This window comes from Scyliorhinus torazame, chromosome 11, assembly GCF_047496885.1.
Source record: "Scyliorhinus torazame isolate Kashiwa2021f chromosome 11, sScyTor2.1, whole genome shotgun sequence".
Classification (NCBI taxonomy): domain Eukaryota; kingdom Metazoa; phylum Chordata; class Chondrichthyes; order Carcharhiniformes; family Scyliorhinidae; genus Scyliorhinus; species Scyliorhinus torazame.
In genome coordinates, this window is record NC_092717.1 from 219,151,368 (window position 1) to 219,170,881 (window position 19,514).

At 45.7% G+C, this 19,514-nt stretch overlaps 1 protein-coding gene across 1 annotated transcript in view; it reads right to left on the bottom strand.

The window, feature by feature from the left end:
* lama1 (laminin, alpha 1) overlaps positions 1-19,514 on the bottom strand; it is a 470,787-nt gene that overhangs the window by 157,693 nt on the left and 293,580 nt on the right. Inside the window, exons 30-33 of the mRNA XM_072468337.1 lie at positions 17,800-17,921; positions 13,743-13,829; positions 12,898-13,091; positions 10,298-10,440 (exon numbers count right to left, since the gene is read on the bottom strand). Of these exons, the coding sequence (XP_072324438.1) occupies positions 10,298-10,440; positions 12,898-13,091; positions 13,743-13,829; positions 17,800-17,921 (546 nt within the window). The remainder of the gene's footprint in view (positions 1-10,297; positions 10,441-12,897; positions 13,092-13,742; positions 13,830-17,799; positions 17,922-19,514) is intronic.

Genomic DNA, 19,514 nt, shown 5'->3' on the forward strand with positions numbered 1-19,514 from the left:
TTCAACCTTCTCCATTTCTTGGCAAAATGGTCTTTGTCCCCAGATTTTCGGCCATATCTTTCCATTGATAGGACGGCAGCCATCTTTTCTGTAGTGCCCAAGTTGCCACATCTGAAGCACTCTTTGATTTTAGTTATTTGCATTTACGTGCACCTGGATTCCGCTGTACCACTCTGTTAACCTCAACTGATGTTCTGCCACTGGCAGAGGTGGGGCCAGGTTTCACGCTGTGAAATTGTCCATCCACTGCTTTCAACGCAGCGACTATTTTCAAAGTGCCAAGCAACATTAAGTCACCTCCTCATTCCAGCAGTTTACACCTCAAACCTATCTGAACCTGCAACTTGGACCACATGACCCACTAAATGGCTATTCAGATCCCTCGCAACGTAATTGCATCCGCCTGCCTCAAACAGGTCACAAATTGGACTACTGACTCTCCCTCTTTATGCCTCATCTGACAGAAAATGTGCCTTTGGAATCTGGCATTTGCTGTGACCACCTAAGGGTCCTTTAAAGCTTTCACTGCATTTTTATAATCCGCCTTTTCTCCCCTGTCAGGTGTTAGGGACAGGAGGAGGATCAATTTAAGCAGCCTTGATTTCTCCCATCACTACCCATCCATAAACAGAAAGGAGTTCTTGATTTTTGATTTACCCCTTTATAAATGGTGGCGTGTTTTCCCCCAACCCTTAATTTTGGAGTGTTCCAATCCTATATGAGTAACTCAAGCAGCAAACTCAAAATATTTCACACACACACAGCACATGGGAAGGATTTTCACAACATCTGGCACTTTTGCACTCATAGAATAAAAGACGGATAAGGGAAGGAAAGTGGGTTCAGGGCCTGACCACAACAATGATACAAGTTATGATTTTACCAATCCAGAATTCAAAATCAAAAATCTAATGGAGGGCTTCTTCCGAGGGTAGGTCAGTTGACTGTCGTAAGGTGATCCGTCTTTCCAGTAGGGAGTAATTCCATTCGGGGAGAAGGCATGCGGAGTTGAATTAGGCTTGAAGGCACCAGTCCAAAGTTACAGTGGTTCACAGTGCAGATGATGGGCAGGCAATTGTACCTCAACAGTGCATTTTTGGCTGCTACCTGTTCAACGGTAAGATGGTAGGCAGTGTAGGTTCTGCTGCCTGGAGTTACTGTCCTCTTCAGAGGTCAAACAATGACTGAAGATAACTTTTAACAGCTTATTAATTAAAACGAATTCAGACAGTTCAAGTCCCGGTTATATGAGCATGTCTTTGAGTAACCAATGAAACCCCCTGGTCAAAGCAGGTAACGGTTGGACCATTAATATCACCAGGGGATATTGGAAGTCACAATATCTGCCATTGTCCGTAATCAGCTGGGACTGTCTCCGGGGTTGGAGTTCTGCCCTCGAAATGCAAAAGGGGTTGATGTATTTCTCTGGAATCTAATTGCAGCAGTTACAGAGGGCATTAGCACCTCCTTACAAATATGGACTTTCTGTTTGTTTGAAATTCCTCTGCTAAGAGTCATGGAAAGCCTCGTCCATTTACAAAAAAATAAAAATGTTCATTCTTATAGAATAGTCCAGGTGATGTAGGTTTTTTTTATTCGTTCATGGATGTGGGCATCGCAGGCTGTGCCAGCATTTATTGCCCATTTCTAATTGCCCTTGAGGGGCAGTTAAAAGTCAACCACATTACTGTGGGTCTGGAGTCACATACCGGCCAGACTGGGTAAGGACGACGGATTTCCTTCCCTAAAGGATATTAGTGAACCAGATGGGGCAGATTTCCTTCCCTAAAGGACATTAGTGAACCAGGTGGGTTTTTACGACAAACGACAATCACGGTCATCGTTAGACTTTTAATTCCAGATTTTTATTGAATTCAAATTTCACCATCTTCAAAGGTGGGATTTGAACCTGGGAGACAGTGACAATACCATTATGCCACCACCTCCTTATTTATTTTCCGTTCCATCTCAGCCGGAACAGACTGTGCCTTCTGTGCCATCATTGCCCCATTCAAAATGAGACCGCAACTGTCAGCATTCGTTCCGCAGCCACATTTTCTATTTCACACTGATGGATTCCAAATTCAGCAAAGGAGGACCAAGAGATTGTTGAAGAGGGGAAAATTGAGTAACTTGCAAAGGAAATGAAAACGGCTGTAAAAGTTTTTATAAGTATGCAAAAAACAAATCAGTGAAGACAAATGTCGGTCCTTTACAGTCCAAAATGGGAGTATTTATAACAGAGAACAGGGAAACGGCAAAGCAATTAAACAATTTCTTTAGTTCTGTGTTCGCGGAGGAAGACAGAAGAAACTTGACAGAAATACTGAGGAATCCATGGTCTCGTAAGAGGAGTAATTGAAGGAAATTGCTAGAAAAATAGTGATGGAGAAATTAGTAAGACTCAAAGCTGATACATCTTTCCAAGAGCCGGTGCAGACTCAAAGGGCCGAATGGCCTCCTTCTGCACTGTAAATTCAATAATAATCTATGATTAATTTAGGACAAAGGTTCGGCACAACATCGTGGGCCGAAGGGCCTGTTCTGTGCTGTATTTTCTATGTTCTATGTTCTATCCCCGGGGCCTGATAATCTAGGTCCCAGGGTACTAAAGGAGGTGGTCATGGAAATAGGGGATGCGTTGGTTGTCATCATCCAAAATTCTGCAGATTCTGGAACAGTCCTGACAGACTGGAATGTGGCAAATGTAAGCCGACTGTTTAAAACTTGAGGGAGGGAGAAAAGAGGGAATTACAGACCGGTTAGCCGAACATCAGCAGTGGGGAAAATGCTAGAGTTTATTCTGAAGGATGCAATAACAGGTTGAAAATATCAACTGGATTCGGCAAAGTCAACATGGATTTATGAAAGGGAAATCATATGTGACAAACCTACTGGAGTTTTTTGAGGATGCAACTAGTACAATAGACAAGGGTGAACGAGTGTAACATGGTATATTTTGAATGGTGTATAAGGATACATTTGCCATAGCGAAGGTTCACCAGACTGATTCCTGGGATGGGAGGATTTTTGTCTGAGGAGAGATTGAGTCGACTAGGTCTGTATTCACTGGGATTGAAAAGAATGAGAGGGATCTAACTGAAAAATATTAACTTTTGACAGGGTTGAACAAACTGAATGCAGGGATGTTGTTGCCTCTGGCTGGGGGTGGGAGTTGGGTTGGGGAGGGTGGTGTCATAATATACACCAGTATATCATGGTGCAGGCACACACACTGATGGACACACAGCAAGACCAATCAACACACACAACACCGCAGCCAATCACCAGTTAGAGCATACTCACTATAAAGACAGGGGGCACCAGAGTTCCTGTTCATTCGGGATGCAGCTTCTCAGAAGGACAGAGCTTACAGATTACAGCACAGATCGTCACCATGTGCTGAGTGCATAGACTGGTTAGGACAGGCATAGGTCTTTAGTTTAATCTAACATCGTGTTAACCCACAGTGAAAGTATGTTCAACAGTTTCTAACTTAATAAAATAGTGTTGTACTATTTTAAGTGTTGGTGGCCTCTATGTGTTCCACGGATCCAGAGCACCCAACACAACAGGTGGGGCCGTCCAGATCAAGGAATCACAGTCTCGGGATACGGGGCAGACCAGTAAGGACTGAGATGAGGAGAAACGTGTTTCCTCAAGAGGGTGGTGAATCTCTACGACAGAAGGTTGTGGAGGGCAAGTCACTGAATATATTTAAGAATACGATAGGTAGCTTCTAGACTCTTCAGGTGTCAAGTGAATGGGGAGAGCATGGGACTATGGCATTGAGAAAATGGGTCGGCAATGATCATACTGAATGGCGGAGCAGGCTCCATGGGTGGACTCCTACTCCTGTTGACCATCAATTATTTTAATTAAATACTTGAACCTGTGGGTTTTCATGTGAGGTGCACCAAGTGAATGCCCACGCGACATTTTCGTCACGCAGGAGATTTCTTACTGTGGCAAAACAAAATCTTGGCAATTGTAAATGTGATGCCAAGTTGTGTAAAATTAGTTTGAGAGAACTGTGAAAGTTCATTCACACAGAGCTACAAGCTGAGTCTGCATTAGCAAATCCCTTCTGAGAACTCCAAACTGTTTGCCCTTTACATCCTAGAACACAAAGAGCTCCAGCTTTTCCACATTAACTGATTTCGGCATTTATTCCGAGTGAAGATTGCTGCTCCTGTTGTCAGTCCCAGAGAACATCTGTCGTCATTTAACATTGAAACCCTAATGGACTTTACAACATATGGTCTGATCCACCAGTAGGATTTACCGCCCCTTCTATGACATCATTGTGAGCGAAAGTTTTCCAGTGAATAAATACTGTAAGGCCCTTTCCTGCTGATTCCCTTTGTTCTTAATTTCTTTTATTTTGTCTTTATCATTTTCGGTCCATGGGTTGTTAATGGATTCATCCTTTGAAGTCAAGGAGAGGAAATAAGGAACTCAATGTGTCAAAATAGTCCACAGTGTTTCTTGCATTTTGGGCAAAGATCCAGACTTTATGGCAGCCCAGGAGACTGGCGAAGTGTGTTTCGATTGGTTGGCTGGTGGCTAATGGATTGGCCAGGGACAGTGTTCTGTTCAGCAACCGAATGGTTCCTGTCAGGTGGGCTTTTTCAGAGAGAACCTGAGAAAAGCTGCTGGGCCCTCAAGATGGAAGCATCTCTCTCTCCCAGCCCTGCTGCCTACTGTCTGAAGGCAAAAGCTTCTAGACCCTGAAAGAAGTAGCTGTCTCTCCCTCTCTCTCGAATACTGGCTACCTGCTATTTCTGTAAGTCTACAGTGAGTCTACAAGCTGAAATAAAAGATAACATTCATCTGAAAAGCTAGACTGAAGAAGAAAATAACTGGAAGATGTCCATCTGAAACAAAGACTCCTTTTATTTTCATCAAAGACTCTTCTCCTTTTACTTTCATCATTATTTTACACTCCACTTTCTCCTCTGTGTTTGTTTGCCTGTGTGTGTGTGTGTGGTGGTGGGGGGGGGGGGGGGGGAGGGGTTAGAGATTACATAGTAGTTAACCAGTTGTATTCGTTGTCTATTTAATTACAGTTACTGCTAATAATAAAAAATTAATTTGTGTTTAAATTTACAAACCTGGTGACTGTAATTATTGAGCAGCCGAAAACCTCAGCTATTTTAAAATAAAAGTTAATTTCAACTGTGCTGCAACTTCGGGACAAGTGGGGCTGGAATTGACCCGTGCACTGGCCCAGGGTGTCATAACAATACCTAGTTTTTTTTCCTAATCCTTTTTCCTTCACAATATATGATTTACAGTAATTGCAACTAGCAAACTAGTCACTGAAATATTAATAAAATAACGAAGACGACTATAAAAGGAACACTTTCGAATCTCATTATGCAGTGTTTTGCCAAGATGTCCGTGCTTTGATTCAACATCCAGTCATAGAAGTATGATATGGATGTAAAGGTTGTGACTATTGCTAGATCTACTGTGAAATCCTCCCAGTCTGACTGACCTGCCTTAAAATGGTCACCTATTTACCCCATAAAAGCTGAAGTACAGCAGCAGCTTAACAGCCTTGCTGTTGCTACACGTAAACCAGCTCCAGAAACATGTAAAGGTCTGTAAGTTTTAAATTCTTGGTTTCATTGTTAGCATGATGTCAAATCAGAGATTCTGTATCAGAAATAATTACAATTTAGCATTATATTTCCACAGCAAGAGTTTGGGGTCTGTGATTACCAGACTGTGCATGCAAACTGTCGTAGGCTTTGGTTTCGTGGACCTTCATAGATGTCTTTTTACATCATCAATGAAGCATTATCATTAACTTGTTAACTCTTTACAACCCAGTCAATGTAAATATCATTACATCCCCTCAATATACATATCAATACATCCCCTTTTTTTCCAAAGATGTTTGGAGATTTCTACTGGAGAACCACTTTTGCTGTCTCACCTGGTCTTTTTTCTGACTTTGTGATGTTGCGTTTGTGTGTCCTTTGCCTTAAAAAGTGGTGAGCAAATACAAACTCATTAAATTCGTTGGCATGACTTCTTTTTTGTCTAAACAATGCCCTGTTCTTCCTGGCATTGGTGCCATCAAGCATGAATTTTGTATTGTCTACACGCACATTTATTTGTTCTACCTCGACCTGTAGCTGTGTTTCACACTGCCCTGCAGTACCGTGCTCGGTTGCCATCTGTATTTCTTTCTGTACCGTATGGTCTGTCAAGTTTGACTGCAAGTTCAAACACTTTCTTGTCATTGCATTGGACTGTGCTGTTTAGTTGTCCTTCAGTTTCAGAGTTGTACCATTGTGTGCAGTCTGTTGTTCCGTAGTTGTACTTTGTTCCTTCTGGATTGTTTGATTCATTTTCAAACTTTTTAGTATCAGTGTCCTTTGTATTATCTGATGTATCGCTGCACTTTATGATCTCAGGTTCCTGTGGATGGTCTGACGCATCGTTGAGCTTTGTGACATCAGTCCCTTCTGGATGATCTGATTGACCTTTGATTTCTTGATGCTCCTCTTCTGGAGTCAACTTCTCCCAGACATCATTTTTATTGTAGGTTGTTCACAATGTAGGGAAGAGTGAGCTTTTTGTATTACAAGGCAGGGGACCAAGAAAGAGGGATAGGGGACCTACCGCTGAGGAGGGTGCAGGGGAGCTTTCGGTATCTGGGGATCCAGATAGCCAGGAATTGGGGGGCCCTACATAAACTGAATTTGACGAGGTTGGTGGAGCAAATGGAGGAGGATTTTAAAAGATGGGACGTGTTACCACTCTCGCTGGCGGGTAGAGTGCAGTCGGTCAAAATGGTGGTCCTTCCGAGGTTTTTGTTTGTGTTTCAGTGCCTTCCCATCGTGATCACCAAGGGCTTTTTCAAGAGAGTAGGTAGGAGTATTATGGGGTTTGTGTGGGCAAATAAGACCCCGAGGGTAAGGAGAGGGTTCCTGGAACGCAATAGGGACCGAGGAGGGTTGGCTCTGCCAAACCTAGCGAGCTACTACTGGGCAGCAAATGTGGCGATGATCCGCAAGTGGGTTATGGAGGGGGAGGGGGCGGCATGGAAGAGGATGGAGATGGTGTCCTGTAAAGGAACGAGCCTGGGGGCGTTAGTGACGGCACCGCTGCCGCTCTCGCCGACAAAGTATACCACGAGCCCGGTGGTGGCAGCAACGCTAAGGATCTGGGGCCAGTGGAGACGGCATAGGGGTGCAATGGGAGCATCGGTGTGGTCCCCGATCAGGGGTAACCACCGGTTTGTCCCGGGGAAGATGGACGGGGGGTTCCAGGGCTGGCATCGGGCGGGGATTAGAAGAATGGGGAACCTGTTCATTGACGGGACATTTGCGAGCCTAGGGGCACTGGAGGAAAAGTTTGAGTTACGCCCAGGAAACGCATTTAGATACATGCAGGTGAGGGCTTTTGTGAGGTGACAGGTGAGGGAATTCCCGTTGCTCCCAGCACAAGAAGTTCAAGATAGGGTGATCTCGGCGGTATGGGTCGGGGATGGCAAGGTGTCAGAAATACACCAAGAGATGAAAGAAGAGGGGGAAGCGCTAGTAGAAGAGTTGAAGGGTAAATGGGAGGAGGAGCTGGGGGAGGAGATCGAGGAAGGGCTGTGGGCTGATGCCCTGGGTAGGGTTAATACCTTCTCCTTGTGTGCCAGGCTCAGCCTGATACAATGTAAGGTGGTTCACAGACCGCATTTGACGGGGGCGAGGTTGAGTAGGTTCTTTGGGGTAGAGGACAGATGTGGAAGGTGTTCAGGGTGTCCGGCGAACCATGCCCATATGTTTTGGTCATGCCCGGCACTGGAGGGGTTCTGGAGAGGAGTGGTGGGAGCAATATCTCAGGTGGTGAAAGTCAGGGTCAAGCCAAGCTGGGGGCAAGCAATATTCGGAGTAGTGGATGAGCCGGGAGTGCAGGAGGCGAAAGAGGCCGGAATTCTGGCCTTTGCGTCCCTAGTAGCCCGGCGAAGGATCTTGCTAATGTGGAAGGAGGCGAAGCCCCCCAGCCTGGAGGCCTGGATAAACAACATGGCGGGGTTCATCAAGCTGGAGAGGATAAAGTTTGCCTTGAGAGGGTCTGCGCAGGGGTTCTACAGGCGGTGGTAACCGTTCCTAGACTATCTCGCGGAGCGTTAGAGGAAGGTCGGTCAGCAGCAGCAGCAACCCTGGGGGGGAGGGGGGAACGAGAGATTGTTTGAGGGGATGGATGAGCAGGAGATGACATGGAGGGTGTGGGAAACTGGCACGTGCGGGCGAGAGCCAGTGTATAAAGCTATGTAAATATACCATTTTGCCATGTATATATCTTGCTCAGTGCGATTTTGTGTTATTTTGTAATGGGGGGGGGGGTTATTGTTTGTAAGGGGAAAAAATTGTGCTGTTAAAAAACTTTAATAAATATATTTTTTTTTAAAGATTTTTCTTTGCACGTTTTTTTTCTTTCTTCGAGCTGAGATTCTTTTTCTCTAAACCTTACTAATCTACTCTACGATCACTCCTGGTCCCATGTATTCTCTATTCTGCTTTACCTGGATAGCTCGGATGCGCCGTGTTGAATAAAGAACACAAAGCTTTGTTAACGAACAAAGCTATACATTTATTACACACTAAGATTCGTTCACATTCCTAAAGTAGAAGGTTCTTGTATAAACTACGCTGTCTCTAACTTACAGAACTCTCAAGTATACAACTGTTCTCTATGTCTAACACTCTTCCAGCTCTCTCCTAACTCTCAACTCCTAATCATCTCATCCCAGAATCCCTGAAGTCACATGTTATACATGACTGTTCTGATGTTCCTTCTAGTGGTAAGAAGCATTATCATTAACTTGTTAACTCTTTACATCCCAGTCAATATACATATCATTACACCCTTAAAGAGTCTGCTTTCCTAAGACAACAGTACCAGTAGAGATATCCAAAAAGGATAGCATTCTCAACTTCAGTTGTTTAGGAGAGTTTAATGATTGTAGGAGCTACTCAACAGGATCTTAATTTCCTGAGGTAGTACAATGGTACATCCCTTGGCCAGCACATCTGTACATTGTACCCTCCAATACAATTTATCATCCACTTTTACACTGAGACACTCATAGTTGGTAACAATTTCAGTGTCCGCATCGTGAATCTTCACAGGAACAATGAGGTGGATACCAACACCTGCATCAATGGGAAGGATTTTCTGGGCAATCCGCCATGCGCTTCGCAGCGTGTAGTCGACCCGCCATTGGTCATCAGCGGGATCTTCTGGTCCCGGCGTTGCCAATGGGGTTCCAGTTGAATGCACACCTCGCCGCTGGGAATCACTCGGCGGGGATGTGCCATCGCGGGACCAGAAGATTCCACTGGCGTGAACTGCCACAAAGTTCTTGCCAAAAGTTTGCGACAAAAAAAAGACTGCACCTTTGCAGATCTTTCCCAATATCTCACCTAGAGTTTCTATATACGATGCACATTAGGGAGCAGCACAGTAGCACAGTGGTTAGCACAATTGCTTCACAGCTCCAGGGTTCCAGGTTCGATTTCCGGCGTGGGTCACTGTCTGTGCGGAGTTTGCATGTTCTCCCAGTGTCTGCGTGGGTTTCCTCCGGGTGCTCCGGTTTCCTCTCACAGTCGAAAGACACGCAGGGTAGGTGGTTTGGCCATGATCAATTGCCCTTAGTGTCCAAAAAGGTTAGGTGGGATTACTGGGTTACGGGGATAGGGTGGGCTTAAGTGGGGTGCTCTTTCCGAGGGCCGGTGTAGACTCGATGGGCCGAATGGCCTCCTTCTGCACTGTAAATTCTATGATCTATGATCATTCCAGTGTAAAAGGAGAAATCTTACTGTGCCGCTGTCTTACCATCTAACTCCATTTATTTAAAATGTATGCTCAGACCCATAACCCCAGAAACAACATCAGCGTGGAGCCGACATGCTCCATGCTCACCCACCCTGCAGCCATTAAGAGGGGAAGATTAACAAGAGCTGAGTGGGACTTCAACCCCTCACCTCATTTCCATCTTTCCCCTACTCTGATGCAAGGTTGCAGACTTGAAATGTTAATACTGTTTCTCTTGCCACAGATAATGCCATAACCTGCTGAGTATTTCTAAAAGTTTCTGTTGTTATCCCATTTATTTAAACCTACATTTAAACAACTGACTCTTTGGAAACAATTAAACTTGACACCAATGGGCAGGAACGTTGACTTTATTACTCTGTAATATATTCTGTGTTAAAGGTGTTGATGGTTGATCACATTCCTACCTGAATGTGAGGCACCAACATAGAAGCATGCTGGAATATCTCACCTTGTATTGTGCTGTCCTGTTTTCTATGTCAGTAAAGAGATTATAGAGAGCTGGATCGAACCCCGTCAGGTTTAATGTCATCAAAATGGTTTCCAGGTTGCTGAGGTCCGCGAGCTGGAGTCCTGTGCAATCATCATCACAAGCTAGGGAGAATGTCAAGAACCAAAAACGTTATAAAATTCAAAATTTGATAACAGCTATCCCATGCATCTGTGATGATTTTGTTGCCTGATCATACAGATGTGGGAGAGAGAGAGAGAGAGAGTTGAGTTTTTTCAGCTTCAGTGAGTTTGACGGCTGAGTTATTTATATTTCCGAGTGTAAAACAGGATCGTAACTATTGTAAAAATCACAAAATGTGATATTCGGTGATTTGGCACATCCACGATTTCCTGAGATTTTCTCCCGTCAAGCTTTATTCCTCAATGGGAGAGGTGGATTATTGAATCAGCGCGGTTTGCATTATGTTCCTTTCTTTAGAGTCAAAGAATCATCCAGACTCGAAAAGTGAGCTCCCTTCTCTCTCTCCACAGATGCTGCCACACTTGCTGAGACTGCAAGTGCTGTGCTGGCCTTCACTCCAGCTCTGGGAATTTCCAAGCAGACACAAAAGCCCCCCAATTTTAACCTGACCTGCCTGCACATACAAGGTGGATTTGGGGTGAACGCCTGTCCTAAAACCTGCTTGAATCTGCTCTCCAATGGCTTCTATGTCGAGTAGAATTGGATGTGTTGCGAAATGTCCGTCAAGCTTTGAAGCCGCTTCGTTCCTGCTGAATGGGAATGGTTAAAATTGGGACCAAAAGGCTCAAATCACTCCAGTTCCCTCAATATTCCTGAATAACTTGTTGGCCACATTCTGAACTAACTAGTTCTCACGAACATAACCGAATCGATTGAAAGTGGCCATCTCCCAGACTTTGCAGACAAGTGATAAAACCTGCAACATTTGAATTGTGTTAAGATTCTGACCAGAGGTAGCTTTTTGAAAATAATGAATTGGGGGCAATTCTGACTGTGGTCGATAGCATAAACTAAAGCAGCGTCAGCTCATTATGCCAATGTCCCAATTTTCATTCTCTCTTCAATGGAAATCAGATATTGGCTGAAATCAAAACAACCACTCATGGGATCGCTGACTTAATTCAAAGAACTGCTTTGTTCTTCCACTTGGGTCAATAATTTAGGAAAAGCACAGTAAAGCCGTGTTCCTGTGTTAAAATCACTTGTGCACAATAATCTCCAGGCTGTTACTTCTTTTTTTAAAATAAATTTAGAGTGCCCAATTATTTGCTTTCCAATTCAGAGGCAATTTAGCGTGGCCAATTCGCCTACACTGCACATCTTTTGGGTTGTGGGGGTGAGACCCACGCAGACACCGGGAGAATGTGCAAACTCCACACGGACAGTGACCCAGGGCCGGATTCGAACCTGGGATCTCAGCGGCGTGAGGCAGCAGTGCTAACAGCCTTAGGTTGTTACTGCTTACAGGAAGAAAAACACTTTCCCGCAGTGGGAGCCCAGCTGCATTAGCTCGGCGTCTCCTCAGTAAACAACAGAGAAAAATGAGTCTAGCCTCAGTGTCTGTACAGGTATGTGTCTGACTCTCATACTCAAGCATCTATGTGCACAGAACAGTCTGCAAAAAAGGTAACTGCAATTTCGAAAATTCTACCTTTGATCTGACCACTAATATCAGTAAACTCATCACAAACCTTTCTCGTCTCAATTGCCCAATTTCTCTTTCTCGGTTTGTACATAAGGATAATGACTAGCAGATCATATCCAGTTGATTGTGAAACATGATTTTCAGCACTAACATGCAGAGCTTCTTTCCCGATAGCATATGCATATTGTAATTCTGCCGTGTGATCATTTGTAAAGCCTAAAACTTCTGTTTACTTTTTAACAAAGCTGTTGATCTCTTTGCTCTGAACAAAATAATAACTCTTGTTAACTGGAAGATTTTTTGCATAAATCCATTAACTGAGGTGCCATAAACAACGCACAGTGGAATTTCAACTCGAAGCAGCATTCAATGAGTGCTCAAAAGTCTGGAAGTAATGAATTTTACAAAGCACAGCTGGGGAAATTGGTCTGTTACTGAACAAGGTTAGCTCATTTTTGTACTCTACCTTATGTCACGCAATGCTCAATCATAATCAGATTACTCAATGCCAAGGGCGCTGCAAATCTTTCGTTTGGGCTCTTCAACTATTCCCAATATTACTGCACAGAGGGAGGTTATTTGGTTTGTTGCCCCGTGCTGGTTTTTTGAAAGAGCTCTCCAATTAGTTAATCAGTCACTCTCCTATTTGTTCCATTCCCTGACTCTTCACAGCCCTGCACATGGCTACGTTGGTTTGTTATTTAATCTAGGTTGGGGTGGGAGGGCATCGATGAAACATCAGAAGACAGATCTGACGGCAGAAATCATTTCTTATTCCAAAGAGTCAGTGCCCTCTGGAATAGATTACCAAAGCTTACCCAAAAAGCAACTGGACAGTCTGAGACTTCACTCCATAGTAACCCCTTTAAAGATTTTCTGAAGTGGGTTTACGCAAAATAATATGAGCTTTGAAAGATACGGATATACATACATATGCACTCGCTTCCGACCAGTACGTGTTTCGCTTCACATTGATCGCAGAGATGACCTGTTACACCTGATTTGCAAATGCAACAGCCTGTTAAAGAATCGCAGTTACTGTGTGCGGAGCCACTTGGATTACATTCGCACCGTTGGCACCTACCGCCCGCTGCGCGCGGGTTGCCATAGTAACCAGGAGCGCATCTAGAGGCACAAAGTGGGGGGGGAATAAAATGAAAAACAAATCAGTGTTTAATAATAGTAAGGCAAAAGCAAATTACTGCGGATCCTGGAACAAAAGGGTCAAATGCTGGACAATCACGGCGGGTCCGGCAGCATCCGTGGAGAGAGCAGGGCGGGAATGTTTCGAGTTTGGATGATAAAGGCTTTGACAAAAAGTCACCCAGACCCGAAACGATAGCTCCCTTCTCTCTCCACAGATGCTGTCGGACCTGTGTGATTGTCCAGCATTTTTTGTTTTTGTTCAATAACCGAATTTTGATTTTCAAGTATCATTCTGTTTACAAACCTTTCAAACAGGAGGGCGCGAGTGAGGAAAAAGGGAAGCATTTATTTCACAAGATCATGCGAACAGTTCCTCGGTAAAACATAATTCCAATTACATTTTGCGCAAGCAGCAGAAGGAGTAATTGTTCTGGGTAGATTGAGATTTGGTCATTAACCTATACCGCTAGGTGGCACCCACTTGTTAAAGCAGGGCATTTTCATTGTGAAATTATATTCAGATCAATGTTGATTTACAGTAACAGGAAAACCTGCCACCCAAAGACTGTACGGGTCTCCAAGACAGGTGGGAAAGCAGCAGCAGCAGTTCCACATAATAATGAAACCAACCTTTCACAGTACTGTCCTTCATAGCCAGGGAGGCAGGAGTTACAGCGGAAATCGCTCACGCCCTCTAATACACACGTGGGGCTGTAGCTGGCGGGAGAAAGGGAAAGTAAACAGATGTTGGGACAAAACAATGGATCCGCAGGTATCCGCAGGAGTCACAAGCCCCTGGTGAACGATGCAGACTAAAAACAAAAATAAAGCAGCATGGTTACAAATCACAACACAATGCAGCGGATGCTGGAAATCTGAAATGAAAACGGAAAGTTCTGGAAAACACTGCAGGTCCGACGGCATCTGCGGACAGAGAAACAGAGTTAACGGGGTTGGGGGGGGGGGGGGGGGGGGGATTGTGAGCCTGCGTTATCCGTCAATGAGAACGGCGACAAGGACGCAAAACCCGGCCAGGATTGGGAAACGCAATTCTCACCAGCGAGATCGTGTTTCCTGGTTTTCCATGCCCCTCAGTGGTGGCATTATGAGAATCCCTACCACGGAAGGTTGGGAACTACACTTAAATACATCAAGATATCATTATATCATTAGCGAACACCCCACCGAGATTGTTATCACCCTCCAGGGTGCCAATTGCAAGGGGGGGGGCGGGGAGGCGGTTGCGGGTGGGGGTACCGGAGAGGACATTGGGGGACCCAGATAAGTGAAACTCAGGATCTGGGGAGTGAAGAGGGTGGGGAAGGGGCTCAGTCTCATCATCTCGGGGTTAAGGTTGCTCACAGACCTTAGCTGCCCTTCCCGGCTCTGAGCCATTAGGTTCAAAGGGACCCAGCAGCTTGTTTGCAGACGGCGCTTCCCGTGTCCCTCTTGCTGGCTTGTGGCGATATCACCGCTGAGGGATTGTCCTCTGAGAGAGGCAGCTGGAGAGTGGGTGGGAGCAGGTGAATCTGCAGGGTCAGCACAGGGGGTGGCTGTGAGGTCCCTGGATGCGGTCCCATGAGAGGACAGCCTGCATGGGCAGGCTGAGGAGTGGTTCCCAGCTTCATGAGGGCAGAAGACCCTCACACAGGGCAGAGGACGAGTGCAGTCAGAATGAACCCCCACCAGGAGCTGTCTGGAAGTGCAAGGCTGCCTGTTATGCAGGCCAGGAGTCAGGGATTAGTGTCTGGGGTGCAGGCTTTCAAATTGGAAGACTCATTTAATCCGCAGCCCTTAAGAGCTGTGGGAATGTGGGTGCCCTGTAAGGATGAAGCTGACTGTAAATTGCAGTCTTCACATGCATCAGGTATTTCTCACCTGCCACAAGGGGAAGCCAGTTGCCTAATCAGCTCCTGGACCCTTCCTTGATGAGTCAATTGCACCAATTTAGTCCAGTACGAAGTCTTACAACACCAGGTTAAAGTCCAACAGGTTTGTTTCGATGTCACTAGCTTTCGGAGCGCTGCTCCTTCCTCAGGTGAGGAAGGAGCAGCTCCTTCTTCACCTGAGGAAGGAGCAGCGCTCCGAAAGCTAGTGACATCGAAACAAACCTGTTGGACTTTAACCTGGTGTTGTAAGACTTCGTACTGTGCTCACCCCAGTCCAACGCCGGCATCTCCACATCATGGCTACCAATTTAGTCAGCATTGCAATGTATGAGTGTGTCACTGATTGATGCCGAATAGTAAACCCTTCATTCTTATTTGCATTTTGTTCAAGGCAGTTTCCCTTCAGACTGTACCTTTAATTTGTCCATCAGTTTATTTGATTCGGTTTACTTGGTTATTTGTGTTCATCAAAATAGTTCGAAGCCGAGCCCACAAGCATTGAATTCAAAGGATCATATTAATGTCTCCATAACAAGGAGGTGTCACAGACGTTGCTCCCAATGCAAGGCGTTATGATGGATGTTATCATGTGTCACCCCATTCAGGGCATGATGGGTGACAGCACCTTGTTCCTCCATGAGGTTAGAGCACAGGTCAGCACTCAATTGCCCTCACCCTTGGGTGGAGTTACCTCGCCCGCTGAAGCTCTTAGGCATCGAAGCGATGGAGTTGAGAGGGGCAACTGTTGGGAATTGTCTATTGTACCAGGGGAGTGAGCTCAGTGGAAAGGCACTCACATAGGAGGTTGCAGATGTGCGTGTGAGGGGCTGTGGATCAGGGCATCATCAGGATTCCTCATCACTCACTCGGATGTTCTCATCCTTTCAGTTGATAGCGATCGATTAGCAACAGTGACAATGCCATGCCACTGCACATGACCGGGACCAGGGCCCTGCAGAGGCAGCGGGAGGCAGGGCCTGCTGATCTTCAGGGAGCAGGGCCCTAGGTGGCAGAGCCTCAGAGGAGACACGACTGGCTACGGGTCTACAGCTGGAGACCTTCTGAACTCCAAATGCCAGAGGTCCAGTACCAGAGAAGGCTGTGTCAGTTCCAGGGGACGGTGGAACACCTCTGCCAGGTGACGCAAGAGTTGGCACCATGTTGGCTGCGGGGTCACCAATTGCCTGTAATCCTGGTAAAGTCACTGCCGCTCTGAACCTCGATGCCAGGGGTTCATATCAGGGCTGCACGGGTGACCCATGCGGAATTTCCCAGTCAGCAGCGCACAAGTGCATAAGGGAGGCCACAGATGCGCTCTCTGCGAAGGTCCACACGGACATCGACTTGGACTGGGACCAGGCGAGCCAGGGCCATGGGCTTCGCCAGCATGACAGGCATGCCCCAGGTGCAGGGTGGCATCAACTGCACCCACGGGGCTCTGCGCTCCCTATGGCAGCATTGGGGCACCATTTGTGAACTGCAAGGGGTACCACCCCCTCAACATCCAGATTCTCTTCCCTTTGGGTGTCTGAGGGCAACTGTGCTCCTCCATCAGATAGAGGGGGAACTGGAGTGAGATCCAGAAGCCTCATTGTCCTCTGGTGCTGATACACGTGGATTCCCATTAGTGGCTGCACTATGCAGCTGATGCACTGCACCATGGAGCTCACGTCCTCAGCTATGGAGGTCATGAGTGGAGGGATTCTGTCAGCCCTTCCTGATTCTTGTGACTCTGCCTATGTAGATCCAGTAACTCTGAGCCGACTGTACCCAGGGGCGCGTCATCAGCCTGGGGTTCAGCACAATCCAGGGCTCCAGCATCCGTCCTGGCCAGCCAACCAGAGTAAGCTGCCATGGGCGCGGCGTGTGGCACCTTTTCCCACCAGCGTCACCGGCAGTATTCTCTCCGGTTTTCTCGCCGGGACCGGCACTGAAAAAATATCGGAAAATTCCACCCAGTGTTTCGAGTCAAAAGTGACTGTTCTTCTGGTTATAAATAATTTTGGAATTATGGGTACATTTGTAGTTCAGAACCGCACTAAAACATATTGAAATCACATTCATCTGTATTTGTACAGTGTATTTACTATCATCCAGACAAGGACAGAAGATGTTATACAGAAATCCACCATCCACAAGTTCCCCTCCAAGTCACGCACCATCCTGACTTGGAAATATCTCGCTGCTCCTTCACTGTCGCTGGGCCAGAATCCTGGAATTCCCTCCCTAACAGCACTGTGGGTGTACCTACACCACATGGACTGCAACGATGGCAGCTCACCACCACCTTCTCAAGGGCAATTAGGGATGGGAAATATATGCTGGGCCTAGCCGGGGCAATGCTCACATCCCATGAAAGAATTTTTCAAAATAACTTTTATTATGGAACATAATTATCCCGCATCAGGTTCTTGAACAATTAGGGGTCATTTTACCTTTGGCCACTGGTGTAAAATGGGCAATATTGATTTACTTCCCATTACACATCCCACCTCATTCTTTGGCAATGCTCCATTCTAGAAGCACAATCCCTCTGATTCTGTTCTGGTGTCAAATGGAAACCTCCAACCTTAACGCCCCATCCATCCTTCACTTTGAAATTCTAAGTGGCCTGTTGAAACTTTAGACCCCCCCCCACCCCCCCACTTCCCCACAGTTTTACAATCTTTTCTTTCCATTTCCAACATGCCCAATTATCTCCACGCTGTGCACAGGGACACAATTGAAGTACACTTCCCTCCCTTCAGGACAAGAAAAAAAATCTTTGAAAGCAACAGATGCCTGTGGTTATACGTTACCTGCCAGACTTGGACCTGGGACAGGCACAAAGAGAGCAGTCAGCGATCGATCCATTTACTCTGCCATAATATCCTGAAGCACACAGCTCGCAGTGATCGCCTACTGTGTTGTCTCGGCACCCCTGGTTTCAAGAAATAGAAAATCGTAAACAGGTCAACTTCACTCAGTGGAGGAAGGAGTAAGAGCAATGCAGTTAACCCAATTAAGCCTGGTGTCAGCCAGCCAAATCTATATTTAGAAGGCTGTCAGCTCTGTGAAAGGTGACTGTCACAGTGAGTCTGACTGGATACCCTCAAAGCAACTTAAGATGTGAACAACACTCTTAAGTAGAGATAAAAGTCTTATTTAACAGAAGGACTGAGGGTTCTTTTCCTCACACTTGGCAGCTTAAATAAATGACGGAGTGTGGGTTTATTGTCTGCAAGAAAGGAGAAGGTGGTGTAGTCGTAATGTTACTGGTAATGTTACTGATGCAGGCTAATAGTCTGGGGACATAAGAAACTTAAGGACTAGGAGCAGAAGTCGGCAATTCAGCTTCTGGCCCACTCCGCTATTCAATACAATCATGGCTGATCTCACCTCGGCCTCAACTCCACTCTCCTGCCCATTCTCCAGAACCCTTCAACTAGTTACTAATTAAAAATCTATCTCTCTCCTCCTTAAATTTACTCAATGTCCTGGCATCCACCCCACTCTGGGATAGTGAATTCCACAGATTCACCACCCTTTGGGAGAAGTCATTTCTCCGCATCTCTATTTTAAATCTGCTACCCCTTATCCTTAAAATATGACCTCTCGTTCTAGATTGTCCCTCAAGAGGAAGCATCTGCTCTATGTCTACTTTGTCAATACCTTTTATCATCTTATATACCTCAATTAGATATCCTCCGATTCTCTAAACTCGAGAGAGTACAGATATAAACTGCTCAATCTCTCTTCATAAGACAGGCCCCTCATCTCTGGAATCAATCTAGTGAACCTCCTCTGAACTGCCTCCAATGCAACTCCTCAAATAAGGGGACCAAAACTGTAAGCAGTACTCCAGCTGCGGTCTCACCAGTGTCTTAAGCACTATGGCAGCTGGTGGAATTTAAATTCAATTAATGAAACATAATGTGGAATTAAAAACTGCTCTCAATTATGGTGATGGTCATTCATTGATTGATCTTGTTCAGTAATGTCCTTGAGGGATGGAAATCTGCATTCCTTACCCGCTCTGGCCTAGATGTGACTCCAGACCCACAGCAATGTGGTTGACGCTTAACTGCCCTCCGAAATGGCCTAGCAAGCCACTCAGTTCCAGGGCAAAAGGGGATGGGTAACAAATGTTGGCCTAGCCACTGATGCCTGCATCCTGTGAAACAACGTAGCTCTCGATATCCCCAAAATGTTAAATGATGACCGTCAGGAGTAGGGTAATCACCTCTGACTCTGTGAAGTTATTTTAAGGAGGGGTAGCTGTTGTCTATTGACAGCTAGCTGACTGTCAGCATCATGACTGTAGAATGTCTAATATTTAATTCTAATAGGTTTAAAATGCTGGGTATAATCGCATCTTCCTAATTTTTAAAAAAAGAATTTATTCTCCTTTTTCACATTTTCTCCCAAATTTATACCCACCAACAATAAGCAATAATCAGTAACAAATATGTCAATCCCCATATCAATAACAACGATCCCATCCTCCCACCAAACCCCAAACATTAGCCCGCAT